At 37.0% G+C, this 13500-nt stretch overlaps 1 protein-coding gene across 1 annotated transcript; it reads left to right on the top strand.

Annotated features, from left to right (window-relative positions):
• On the top strand, positions 1–12146 carry LOC144642526 (uncharacterized). The gene is made up of 19 exons (XM_078501496.1): positions 1–338; positions 1125–1205; positions 1775–1853; positions 2213–2292; positions 2412–2503; positions 2582–2637; positions 2842–3644; positions 4869–4985; positions 5650–5730; positions 6491–6548; positions 6686–6768; positions 6994–7088; positions 7309–7340; positions 7463–7603; positions 7864–7977; positions 8468–8585; positions 8725–8843; positions 9278–9336; positions 9863–12146. The coding sequence occupies exons 1-19, from the start codon at positions 267–269 to the stop codon at positions 10745–10747; spliced, it is 3165 nt and encodes a 1054-aa protein (XP_078357622.1). The 5' UTR covers positions 1–266; the 3' UTR covers positions 10748–12146.
• The last annotated feature ends 1354 nt before the right edge of the window (positions 12147–13500 follow it).

Raw genomic sequence — 13500 nt, 5'->3', positions numbered from 1 at the left:
GGCGTTAAGGGAAGGATTCATTCTGAGTTGATCTCTTTTTCATTTGTCGTGATTCGTTTGAAAACCTAACGTTCACAGTTCACTTCACCTGCCAATAACGGGTCAATTGTTGATATTCTATTTAGCAATCACGGAATTTTGCAAAAGGGACGCGGCAGCAGAAGTAGTTATAATTATTTCAATTGACGCAAGCTCTACGCCCACGCCAGTCACAAAAGGCTTATAGCGGAAAGTTAGTCGTTTGGAATCATTCGCAACCTAGCACCATGGAGGGCAAGACAGTCCTTACCGCCTCTGTATCGGGAACCGTAACTCCAATTGATGGCAAAGACTCTGAGGTAAGGTTCTCGTATTTTCTTAACTTAGCTACTTCGATTTACATCACTGAGCGAAGAAACGGCAATAAATTGACACAACGATTTTTGAAATAGCAATAGGATTCGGGCTAATGCGCCGTATAAGTTGTTTATAAGGAGCGATTATAAGCCAAACACAACGGCAGATTACTAAAATCATTCGGTGTTTACAATAACAAATCTAATCTCTTGTCTTCTACATTAAAAACTAACAAAGAACAATTTCGGTCTGTTATGGCTGGTATGAGAAGAAGCGTCGAGCCTTGGTTTGAATTCATTAAAAAATTATCATTTCGTGTCACCGCAGAGAGGCCCACAAGGAAGTCTGTTTTATTTATAGACTCTTTCGTGGCTAGTTCTGTCGACCATTTTTTAAAGGATGCATGCAATATACGTAAAACCACGATGAAACAATACAAGCAAAAACATTATTTATAAAATGCTCAAAACATGTCAATTACCTATTGGAGTGTTTGCATTTGAGGGTTGCTGATGTGCTGAAAAACAGGCAGTCTTTTTATTTACAAAGACTTGATTTAAGTCACGAGAATTTTATACACAGACACGTCGTACTTCATGTTTTTCGATGTTTTCGAGCCAGTGAACTTTACTATTATTCTCTTCTACTTATGCTTATGGCACCATAAAATGAACACGAGTTGGCAATTAAATCCTTAAATTCCTGATCAAATGCAACTGTTACATGACATGTAAATCTACAAGCAAGCACACTTCTGATATGCTCTCGATTCCCTTTGAAACTTGCAGGCCTACAAGATTACCGTTGTTTATAGCGATGGCAGCAAGTCTGTTCTTCGAAAGAAGTACGAGGAGTTTGTCGACTTACAAGTAAGTTTGTAAAAAGTAAATTTTTTGACTTCTTATTGAAAGTTTGTCTCTGTTCGATTGGCATGTTTGAAAACAAACAATCTTGATCTGTAATAACAAAAACAGCCTTTAGGGCTCATTTTTAGCATTATTAATGGCAAACAAACACCTCAGCAAATTTGCTATGATGACAGAGCTACTTTTGCGATTACGGTCGTTGCTGGCGAGATAATCGACCGGTCATTGTTCGAGGAAAAAGAGGAAGTCAGCAGTATCCGGATCCATTGCAGACACTTACGTGGCATATATTTCAAGGAAATATCTAACCTTTGACAAAGACAGATCTAGGCCGGGCAGTAATGTCTTTATTATGTTAATTATTCAAATATGCTCACCCTGAACTGTTTAGTTTTCCGTGTTGAAGGACATGCTAAACCATAATGAAGAACAGGAAAAAGCACTGGAATCTGTAAAAAAAATCGTTTTGTGAACTTTAAAAAGAGTTTTATCCTAATCAAAAATACTTTAAAAAAACTTAAACCGGCAGAGCAAAGTACATATCAAACTTTCATTCTTTCTGTCATTTGCAGGTTAAGGTTTACGACTTACTCAAGCAAAAGGGAGGCTATTCCAGAAAGACGTCAAGGACTCTTATTTCTAGCTTGCCAGGTGCGTTAATTGAAAACCTACGGTGATAAACGACCGCCTCTATCAGTAATTCATTTCTGTTCGCTCTTCATGAGTACGCAAGTCTTCCTCAACTAACGTTCTGGTCCAAGTCCATAAACATAACATTCTCTACAGAAAAATAAACAGAAGCCAAACAAGTTGCATTTGAGTGGTCACACACTTGGGTTTCGTCCACAATCGTGAAAGCTAGAGCCGTACAGTTAATTAACTTAAAATTTGACTTGCTCAGGGAGTGAAAAGGTCAAGGCAAATTTGGGCGACAATTGTTAGGTAATTTCAGGTTTTTTAGTTAAAATAGGGCTTGAATTGCTTGACTGATCAGAACATTTTACTTGCAGAAAACAACTCAGCACTATCCCGCATTTTGTTTAAAGACAGTGATTTGAAAAAGATGGGGAGAATGGATGAGTTTATTAAGGTAAATTCTTGCAACTTTCTCCACTAACTAACATTCAAGCGATGAAACTGTGTTCTTACAAGTCACAAAACAAAAATCGAATCCTCGATCCATTTTTGAACTTTTTTATTTCATCACAGGAGCTGTTAACCCTTCCCACTGTGGTGCGAGAATCTGAAGTCATCCTGAAATTTTTTGGTGCCTTACACGGTCAAATAGGAACCATTGAAAGGTAAAACGGTTATGTACTCCAAAGGTGTAATAATCTAGACCATCAGAAACTGACTGATAAAGATTATTTTTTCCTCAGGTCATCAGAGGAAGAGAAACTGAAAACAGTCAACAAAGTGGCTGAAATGTTAGGCGGTAAGAGGAACAAATCTTCTTGAGAAAGAGATCATGTCATAAGTAAATTGCGACTTGAAGTGCTACACTTCATATTTTTGAGAGGTTCAAAATTAAAACAAGAAAGTAACTTTTTCTATAAAAGCCTACTTACATTTCTGAAATAGACCTTGCTCATCTTTAAAATCCTGTAAAGAAAACCATTTTTATTTTGTTTTGTTTTAGGTCGCGATCCACTCAGGGATATACCTGCGCAAAGTCCAGCAACACGGCGTAAGGCAAAGTATAGTTCCACCTGGATCCCAGAAGATCTTCATATCCTCAGCGAGGAAGCACGAGATCATCTTTACCAAAAGCTGAACAGGCTGAACGAACGGCGTCCAAGCAAGGATATCCCAATGATTCCTGGTAAAACGAGAGCGGTTTCAGTCGATGATGACGTTTTGGACAAAAAACCCGCATCCTCAAGGCCAGGTTTGCAAAGGAGGCCATTTAGTGTCGCTGTTGGTATGGCTGATTTGTTCAAGGAAAGCGAAGAATTGAAGGAAAGTAATCCTGCTGATGAATTAAGCAAGCAACAATCTGGGAGCGATGAAAGTATCTCGGGGCAGGGTGAGAGTTCGGCCATCGACTCCGGGTATTCCGAGGTGGAGGAGACTCGGTCAAGAAAGACGTCTACCCTGGGAAGAACGACCCCCAGTAGGACAAAGCACGTCGTTATTTCATCATTCTTTGCAGAGGAAAGCGGTGAGGTATCTCTGGAAGAAGGCGAGGTGGTTGAGGTGCTACAAAAAGAGTCTAGTGGTTGGTGGTACGTTAAAAATGATTTCTGTGAGGGTTGGGCACCGAGTGCTTTCCTTGCACCTGCTGCAGGATCCAGGTCCACGTCTCCAAAAACACCAGATCAGCCCCAAATTATAGACAATCAAGATGAGTCTTGCCAAATTAAAGAAAAGTTGGATTCCTGTCCCAGAGAGCCAGCTGATAAAGAAGAAGAGGAAGGATTCGTCCCACAGGAAAAATTTAAGGTGGGTATTTAATTCATTAAGTGATAAATTCGCTTAGCTGCTCCGAATGACCGGCTTTCTGTAGGATTACGAAGTAAAACGTACAACCAAGTGAAAAGGGTTTAAGTTTTATTACATCTTCATTATGCGTTTTTTCCTTTTCGTCATGGGATAAGGTTCTCCATTTTATTGTTTTCAAACCGTAAACTTGGGGAAAGAGAAAATGTTTTATGTTCTGTTTAATGTTTTTGAACTGCGATATCACACGTTATTTATTGGTCGAAGCAATTCGCGTGAGAGTGTGGTTAATTGTAACAGTTAAGATAAAAAAGCATATGCTAAGTCACGGAAAGGTTATTGTCTCGTCCAGGGGGTTAATTTTCCTTTGAAATATCCGAGCTGTATATTGTACCCGAGCAGGCATTCGATTGAATTGTTCTTAATTTAAATGACAAAAGCGCAAAATTATGAATTGCTAATTAAAAGAGTTCAATTTATTGAATGGTTACCAAATAGTGATTGCTCACGAAATTCATTTCACTTTTTGTTTCTATCTGTAAGACTCAACCTCAACTAGCACATTTCCTTTCTTTCAGAACGGATGAACTAACACATATATATGTATATATTTACATATGTCACGAAAAAGTGATTCAAACCGCAACCCATCAATCTGATATAATAATTGTTCTACGTGAAAATGCCAAACAAAGAAAAGTTCTGTGCCAGAGTTTGAATCTTTTTTTAAACTCTCAAGGTTATTTCCCTGAAGGCCAACGATTCATGTAGACATTGTTTTTGCAGCTAAACAATTAAAAACATGAGGCTCAACTTTTCAACGAAGAGAAGATTAAATAATCCTTAGAAAGGTTAACCTAAACGCTTTTAAAACGTTATTGCGTTCTAAGGTCAATTGGAGCAAATTTTGTTTTAAAAAAAGTTTTTAAAAGACCACTAAACAGTTCAAATGAATTAGCCCAAAATATTTCAATTATCTGTCGCAAAAAAAATGCTGACATTGAGTGACCTTGTTTTATGAATGGCAACCGTTGCGATGTTCTTGAAAGCAAACAAACAAACAAACGAAAATAGGTAAGCACTTAATTACAACACAGTCAGAGGCATACACGTAAGTCCTCTGACGCCGTTTCCTTACAAGAAGTAGGATGCGGTATAACGTAGATCGGCTCAATAGAGCGTAGACGACATCATATAACATGGGCTCTTCTCTTTTCCTTTTATCAGTCTCTGGATCGAAACGTTGCGAGAGCACCTCAGACGAAAACAACCGAAATGAACCGGCGAGCCAAATATTTAACAGTGGAAGGAATTCAGAAGAGAAAGAATCCCGATAAAAACTACGTAAGTAAAACGATAATGTTTTATTTTCAAGTTTAATTAATAACAAGTTATAATGTTTTAAGCATCTCTCAAAACTGTTGAGATTCAATTGGTTTCAGCGGCGTTTTGGCATGACCAATGATATCTTATACAAGAAATTGTTCACAAAGTGCCATGTTACGAACACGTAAAAACAAAGTATAATGTAAATGTTATTCAAAAATTGTTTGGTTTGTTTAGCCAGTGATATTGAATTGAATTGCTTTCTGTTCATTGTCTTTTGCAATGCTTCGCTAGCTTATAAGATAAACAAAATTAAGAAGATTGATGCTACGTTTGAACGTTGTAAAAATCTCTAAAATAACTTTGAAAATAGCTGACGCAAAACTCAGACACGTATCAAACCTTTTCCTCATAGAAGATCTTAGATTATGAAACCAACATTTGGGTAGTCGATTAAGTTTTAAGTTTTTGTAGAAAACTACTTAGGTGTAAAGTAGTACATACAGCTTGTATTTAACGTTCGTAGTCGAAAGCAACATTGGAACTTAATTTTCGTGGCCGTTGCATCTTATTATATGTTTATTATTTTCATAACATATGTTCTGTGGTGGAAACTTCAGACTTAGCTTGAACCAAAAATTTACACATAACTTATATATATTTCTCACTCTTTCATCTTAAGGTTTATATTCTCAAAGTGGTGTGGTCAGATGGAAGTATTAACATAATCTACAGAACATGCAGTGACTTTTTCTTTCTTCAGGTAAAAAGAAAATACATAGAACACAGGCAAATGTCTGTTTTAATTTTCCAGAGTTTCCATTGGCGCGGCGTTTTGTTTCACATACGTCAATGCATTGTAGGCGGTTTTAGTCATTAAGGATATTGGTACGTAGAGGACTATACAATTTGAAAACAAATATTCAACTTGTGTTGTATTGTGGTCTTTTGTTAGAAAATGACAGGGCAATATTAAACCACGCGTGTTTCCATCAAACGCATTCTTTTGATATATTCATGTTGTTTTAATAGCTCATTATCTTTAAGTACTGTGTATTGCAGTGTCATCCTCTGTTGGTTAACTACCCTGAAGCCAATCTGTTAAGTCATGACCGGCATGATGCCCACGTGCACAGCTCGTGGATCAGGTCATGATGTCCACATGCACAGCTCGTGGATCAGTTCATGCAAAAACTTATTTACATAAATAAGACATAACTTTTCAAAACACAACAGCTGCGATTTGTTTCGGGACAAACTGAAAACTTTTGAAGAGAAGTATTTGTTTATTTATAAAAGAATGAGATACAAGTGCGTATCATCATAACTGTATTTACATAACTAAGACATAACTTTTCAAAACACAACAATTGCGATTCGTTTCGAAAAAAAATTTTTGAAGAGAAGTATTTGTTTATTTATAAAAGAATGAAATACAAGTGCGTATCATCATCATGACAAAGTGATTTTGCTAATAATAGATATGTCAAAATAAACCCAATCTTTTTACTCTTATCCTTTAGGAAAACCTCCGAAAAGAATTTCCGACCGCTATTGGAAAGGAAATCCCTGCGCTTAAAGGTAACGAGATGTTAACAGGATTTTGTTTTAATTTTTATCAGTCATCACTAACTTACCTTTCATGGAATCAAAGATCAAATAGTACGTCCCGCATTGTTCATTCGCAAAATTCTAGATTTATTTTTATATTTTTTCAGGGAGGAAGTTTACAGAAAACTGCCAGTTCTGCTTTAAAGATGGAACATGCAAAAGACAGAAGTTTATGAATCAGTTTTGTGATGTAAGTTAATAAGAATTAGAGGTAAATGTCTCTAGATTTAGTCCAGCTACAGGATAGACATGCATTCATCGCCGGGATTCGTGAAGAAATAACGTCTACCTCACACAAAGACAATTTCCAAGGAAACAAGAGGGCCTGTTTAGATTGTGTTGTAAATATAAAAAACATTTTTCTCCAAAGAATACCTAAAAGTTGCTAAAAACCTTTTTTTTTATTTATTTTCAGGAACTCATCAATGCACCTGACAACATCTCAAAATGTAAAGCTGTGATGGACTTTTGCAGGTCTCGCCCCAGTGATGTTCTTCCAGCTCATGGAGAGTGAGTCATTAAAATGTTTTAAACTCTACTGAGTAGTTATTTATTATGCATTGTCCAACATCTGTTGTACGAAATATGATCTAAAAAAACCTGAATTCGTTAAGAAAAAAGATGGAAATTTCTAGTTATGTCATATTCTTTTCAGCGAACCTTTTACTAATATGCCAAAATATTTCTCACCGTCTGTAAATTTTTGTTTAAATCCTTTGTTTTTTCTCAGGTCAGCAAAGAAAGATGGCAAAACAGCAGAAAGTAAGTTCACTCAGACATCAAGTTGTATTTTTCATTGTTGACTCAGTGGCATTTCAATTATTTGGTGGAAATCTTTTTCGATGAAATAGAAATTAAATTAAATCTTTCTATTTGTATTGTAGATGATGATGAGAATGTGCAGATCTCGGGACCAGTGGTGTTTGAACAATACGAAGTAACAGCTGACTACCAAAAGAAGAATAAGAATGACATTTCCTTGACAGCTGGTGACATCGTTGACGTCATTGAAAGGAACGATTACGGTAAGAATAATTAAAAAAATCATTCGTTTCTCAAATAATCTGAAGCGCCAAGTGCCTGTTCTCTAATCAAGTGCGTGTCTTTTCTTTAATCACAAGACATATTTCGTATGACTTTAGTGTAACAACACAAATATGCCTAGCACCTACCTAAGGAAAACTGTTTTGAGAATGGACTTATTGACCTGAGTGAAAATGGTTATTTCCTTCATTCTTTTATCTGCGTATCATTCAAATTGCTTGTTTATTTTTCTCTCTGCAAGGTTGGTGGCTAGTTGATAGGGATGGAGAATTAGGTTGGGCTCCTGCATCTCATCTTGAACCCACAGACGACGGAGCAGAGGTTACTTCATCAAAAACCTTTGCACCTGGAAAAGGTAAGCTTTAGGTGATTTTAATAATACCATAACCACGTTAAAAAGTGAAGGGCAGTTTTGGAACTGAATTTGGTTAGTGACTTTCTTGAAAAATTTGTCAAGCAGTTACACGCTAAAGGGTTACAAATGAGGATGTGCAAAAAAAAATGATGTTAAACTTCAAGATTTGCCAAAAAAATTTGATGTTAAACTTTCCACATTTCAGTTCACTTCACTTAGTTTGTTTGCCATCTAGCTGCTTATCGAGAGCAGGCCAAAAGGCCAAGAGATAGAGTTCCCACCCGAAATTCCTATCCCAAATTGTTTTATCTTTTTATTTTTCCGTTTTTTTTTTTTAAGGTTAGGCAAATTAATAATATCATTTGAAAAATTAATGTTAATGCCCTTTACCCGAATTCGAAGTTAAGCAAGGACCGACTACCTGGACCATAGTACCATACCATAGTAAATACAATAAGTAGCTAACGTATTTTATGTCTTTGTTCAACAGAGGAGATATACATGTCCATAAAAAGCTACAAGGCAAGAGCCGATGACGAGCTGTCGTTTGATGTTGATGTTATGCTTAAAGTGGTGGAAAAGACTTTAGATGGATGGTGGCTCGTAAGGTAAACAAAAAACAATCCAAACTAGTAAAATGATTGTTATTGATTTGTTTGTCAATTCTCCCTTTTATATCAAATTTTTCAACTCAATGGAAGCGGTAGAAAAGGCGCATATTAATGCGTTTTTTAATTGTTTTGTCAGATATCAGGGTGAGGAAGGCTGGGCTCCAGCCATGTTTCTAAAGAGAGTTGATTCCGGTGAATCCTCGACTTCAGCAGGTGGAAAAAGTGATACATTGGACATAGTTTCCTTCAACGGAGGTATGCTGAATATTTCACTCAAATTGTAATGACTTTTGTTAACAAAGCGACCTTCTTAACAGTGTTAAACATGTAAAAGAGACGTTTGATTTAAGAGATCAGCAGGTTGCAGCTGTTAAAATGTTGTCATGTCCAATTTCTTTGTACTTGTCTGACTGAAAAAAAGAAAGAAAAAAACTAACCTAACTTGCAAATATTAATTAAAGATTTGTTCGCAAAATTTTATTTTCTTTAATGTCATTGTTACCAAGATATGAGACCGATATTTTGGGGTGGATGATGTGCTCATTTTAATACTTCGTGATCAACTACAGCATTATAATTAATACTCAGTGCCTGCAGGATATTTTGTAAGTATTTTGTGTATTTTGTGATAAACCGTACATGTGTAGCACCTTGCTGTTGCAAGACTAATGATTCTCTCTTGTCTGCAGATTCTGAAAGTGGCGATGGCAAAGGAATCTCGCGCACACCTCCTACTAGGCGAAGCATGGTGAGTCTTGAGTTCAGTGTTCTGTTTACTGGTCTTCAACCTCGAGTTAAATTAGTTATCAACGTGATTTTAACTTTTAATTAAGTACGCAGATAAACGCTGATGTTTGACCATTCAAATATAAATTCCATTAAACACACTTTGGCACTTTGAGAGTGAAAGGTCGTCCGTGGCATTAGCAAAGAAAACTGGAATGTATTTTTGTCTACTTGGCAAAAGCGTAATTGTTTTAAATCGTTTGCAATTTGTGTCGATGGGGTTCAAATCCATTAAGTTTTCAATAATTTATGGCGGTTCTGACTAAAGTGAGCTACCGTGATGAAATTGGTGCTGACATTAATTTGTCAACTTTATTGTTGTGAAAATATATAGTATTGTGAACCTTTTTAAATATCATAAAAGGCATCAAGCCCATTTAAACATCTTTGTCGCTTTGATCAGAACGTCCTAGTGTTGATTTCATCTTTTTCTTGATGTGAATAAAAATACGGAATTCATCCGTTCGTATTTCTTTTATTATTTAAAGGTTCAAAGAACAGTTCGAAGAAAACCAAAGCGAAACTCCATTGAGCTTAATGGAATACCAGAGAGAGAAAATGGCGACGACGAGACTACACATACAACTGAAACAAAAACCAGCCGATCAATTTCAGTCCCAGCCAGAGCAAATACACCGCCTGTAAATAAGAAGGTTTCACCCCGTTCCAAAGGCGTGTCTCTTTCACGAACATCTTCCCGGCCTCACTCCGGCGAGTTTTTTCAGGGAGATGTGGGCAGCCCATGGCAGTCTCGCCAAATCTCTATTTCAAGCAGTGGGTATGAAAGCTCACCGACTGGTAGCCTTTCGTCCCTTGTATCGAGTGACGTTTTCAACGACGAGCATTCCACCAATGGCATCAAGAAATGTGCAACACTTCCTCGGTTTGACAATATCGAGGAGCAAGTGGCCAAGACACACTCTTCGCCAGTGATGCCTCGTTCCAGATCTGTCACCTCTATGGCACACTACAAAAATGAAAACTCTTCATCAGGCAGAATGTCGAGTTCGGGAAGAAGCAGCCCTATTCCATCACAAAGAAAGATTTCCGCAAGCAGAAGGAGCCCACTGGCGGGTTCGCCTCCAAGAGGTCGCGATTCTGGCTCCATATCACCGTTTAGGATGTCACCCAGAGAAAACAGTTCAGAGGTCGAGAGTGAATACCAGGATGATAATCAAAAGGAAAACATCGCCAGCTCAAGATTGTTCAGAGCAATGTACACCTACGTCTCTCAGGAAGATGGCGAAGTTAGCTTCATGGAAGGGGATGAAGTGGAAGTGATTCAGCAAAGCGAGAATGGATGGTGGCTTGTTCGTACCTCAGAGGAACTTGGATGGGGACCTTCTAATTTCTTACAGTCTCTGGCATACTGAACATGCAATTCTTATCAAAGCAGAAGAGAAAAAGGGAAGAAAAACTGAAATGCACATAAAGCTGAACCTGTCGACAGAACTGCGTCTGTTTGAGTGTCACTTCACTCCTTTTCAATGGATACAGGCCCCTTAATAGCAATGTATTAAGCTGGGTTACAGTCCGCCATGAATATACGAGCCTTCATATTTTGGTGATATCTGGGTGTGTAATGTTACATAACAGTTATTACAAAACTATTACTACCAAATATTTTTGGATAGAACACAAACAAACCGTTCTTTAACTGCGAGCAACATGAAGGAAATAAGGCACTAAGAATAGAAAGCAGTTTTTCCTAGGTTATGCTGCAAGCAAATTTTGATTGTTTTTATTTTTAAGTTTAAGCCCCTCATTTTCTCTTTTTGTCTATGAAAATCAGCAAGTGGATGTATAGTAGTGCCACCAGAGATGTTTAGTTTTCTTTTTCTTTTATATTTGACTTCTTTGCGCCATCATGGCGGGGTATTTTAATCATATTTATTTTGCAAAAACAAGTGTTTATGTTTACCAGTACTGTGGGGTACGTTTTAATATTATATTCTTATAGTTGTATATCGAAAAAGTATAGTACCTATGCAGTGTTTTTGCTTATTGCATATTTTTGCCAAGTGAAAAGATCTAAGAGTATTGAGAAATGATCTTTCGATAGTTATTTAAGGAGATCTAGGTTTTCAAACTATATATTAAGTGATATTGAGTGTGGGACGATTACTGTATAAGGCAAGTCCGTTTTCTGGGAATTCCATTTCGATCAAATATGTACAATGTAGAGTATATCGTTTACAGGTAGGGAATGATTGAAACTAACGTGACTATTTTGCCCTAGCGGTGTTGCGTTACACTATCAACCGTTGAGATTATAACGATTTATTCTGTCGTTAACGTGAGAAATTTGATTGATTTGAAATTCTTCTCTTGCGGAAGCTGGACAGAGAAATCAAATGCCAACCATAAATTTTATATATTCTCTCGATTTATTTTGATAGTGTCACGCGATACCGCCAAAGCCCGAAATTCATGTCATGTCTATCATTTATTCAACGAGTTCTCACATCGTGAGCTTGGCCTTCCTTTGCATAGTAGAGATCAAGTAAAAAAAAATACGATTTTTGAAAACGGGTTATATTTTCAGAATTTTCCAATTGTTTAATAATGACGGTGGAAAATATCCACCAGCTAAATCATGAATACAAAGATAAATCATATTAAAGCTAAGCTTCTAGTAGATAAATGTCCTTTATTGTAAATTTTAACGAAAACATATATGTTCCAATTTTAAGATTACTTGTAAAATTCTATGTTTCAATTTTCTATAGCAATAGTAACATGCAATAAAAAGCTTCGAATTGCGTTGCAAAACTATCATTACTTTGTTGCTTTATGTTGATTCTGTCAAAATGTGTAAGATGTCCAGGGCATTTTATGACCTAGCACCTTTCTTATCAGAGGCGGCGGAGCGTTTAGAAACGTGGGGGGCGGGGGGAGGGGGGCATCGAAATCCAAGCCAAGAGCATACCTCCCGGGGGACGCATCCCACTACACAAATTTGCCAAAATGTCTTTAACAGTGTCTCGGTGTCAGCAGTGTGTCCGTAATCGATATGTGACAACGCATAACTAGGTAGTTCAGATAATCCTGCGTAAGGGTGCTTTTTGGGATGTTTTTTTGACGTCGGAGTGCAAAACATGTATGTTCTGAAGTTGGCAATGCCACAGGTTATGCCAAATGCAAACTCAACAGATTACAGACCTCTCCTAGTAGCGTTTTGGGGAAATAAATTTTGTTGAAAGTCCTATACCAAATTATCCCGCCAAGCACAATCCTATAAAAAGCGATTTGTCTTGATAAACCAACTTTATACTGCGCTAGCGATACTTTCGGCACTGAAATGTGGGACGAGGGGTGCCCCTGCTCCGCCGCTTTTGTGTATGAAATAGAAAACCTGATATTAAAACTACTTTAGTCACACTAAAAACTAAAATGTAAAAGCAGTAACGCCTCCACGCCTTTTCCACCTTTAAATTTGACCAAGGGCGTTATATGGGTTAGTACTAAAAACAGCTGAAGTTTTTTAACAGAATTTCGTTCCATTTTCAATTTCTCCTAATTGAAAAATCATTGGTTTTTGTGTGATTTTTAAATTACGTTGAGGATGTTGCCTTAATCTTTCCCATCCTAGTACTTTCACTGAAATATCGAAAATGCTTTTTAAAGCGACTTGACTAGACAAAAAGCTCAACTGTTTTGCAAGACTACTTGTTTTATATGCCGAAATTTTTGCTCTTTCTTCATCTTAAATACGTGCAAATGTTTTAAAACTAAAACTTCATTCTATGAGAATGACTTTTACAAGCATGATATTAAAAGAGCTTCGGCGGACCGAAACTTAATTAAGTCATTATACAATAACATTAAATTTGCATCTTAAACAATCACGTTTTTGCAAAGTTATGTCTAATAATAACGATAATACGTTTCTGTTGTCTTGTTATCAAACTACTGTCTTTTAACGCCCCACCCACCTCCCCCCTCCTGTTTTAATTTTGAGATAGAAATAACCGCGAACGTTTTATTTTGTCGAGGCCAGGAGTTTTAGCTAGTGTCCCTTTTTTGCTGAATACCACCTAACTGTAATCACTGCACATGCTACAATTAACACAGAGATCTGTCTACCCTATAGAACTTTTCAGAAGACGGTGTCATATGTTAGGCA

This window comes from Oculina patagonica, chromosome 2 (assembly GCF_052425735.1).
Source record: "Oculina patagonica isolate OP01 chromosome 2, crgOcupat, whole genome shotgun sequence".
NCBI classification, from domain to species: Eukaryota; Metazoa; Cnidaria; class Anthozoa; order Scleractinia; family Oculinidae; genus Oculina; species Oculina patagonica.
This window is presented reverse-complemented; position numbering and strand designations above follow the sequence as displayed.

Excerpts from the sequence above, each read along its gene's own strand:
- LOC144642526 (XM_078501496.1), top strand. The coding sequence starts at position 267 with ATGGAGGGCAAGACAGTCCTTACCGCCTCTGTATCGGGAACCGTAACT. Across the intron at positions 7,978-8,467 it reads AACCTTTGCACCTGGAAAAG|AGGAGATATACATGTCCATA; the intron begins GTAAGCTTTAGG and ends TTTGTTCAACAG. Across the intron at positions 8,844-9,277 it reads CATAGTTTCCTTCAACGGAG|ATTCTGAAAGTGGCGATGGC; the intron begins GTATGCTGAATA and ends TCTTGTCTGCAG.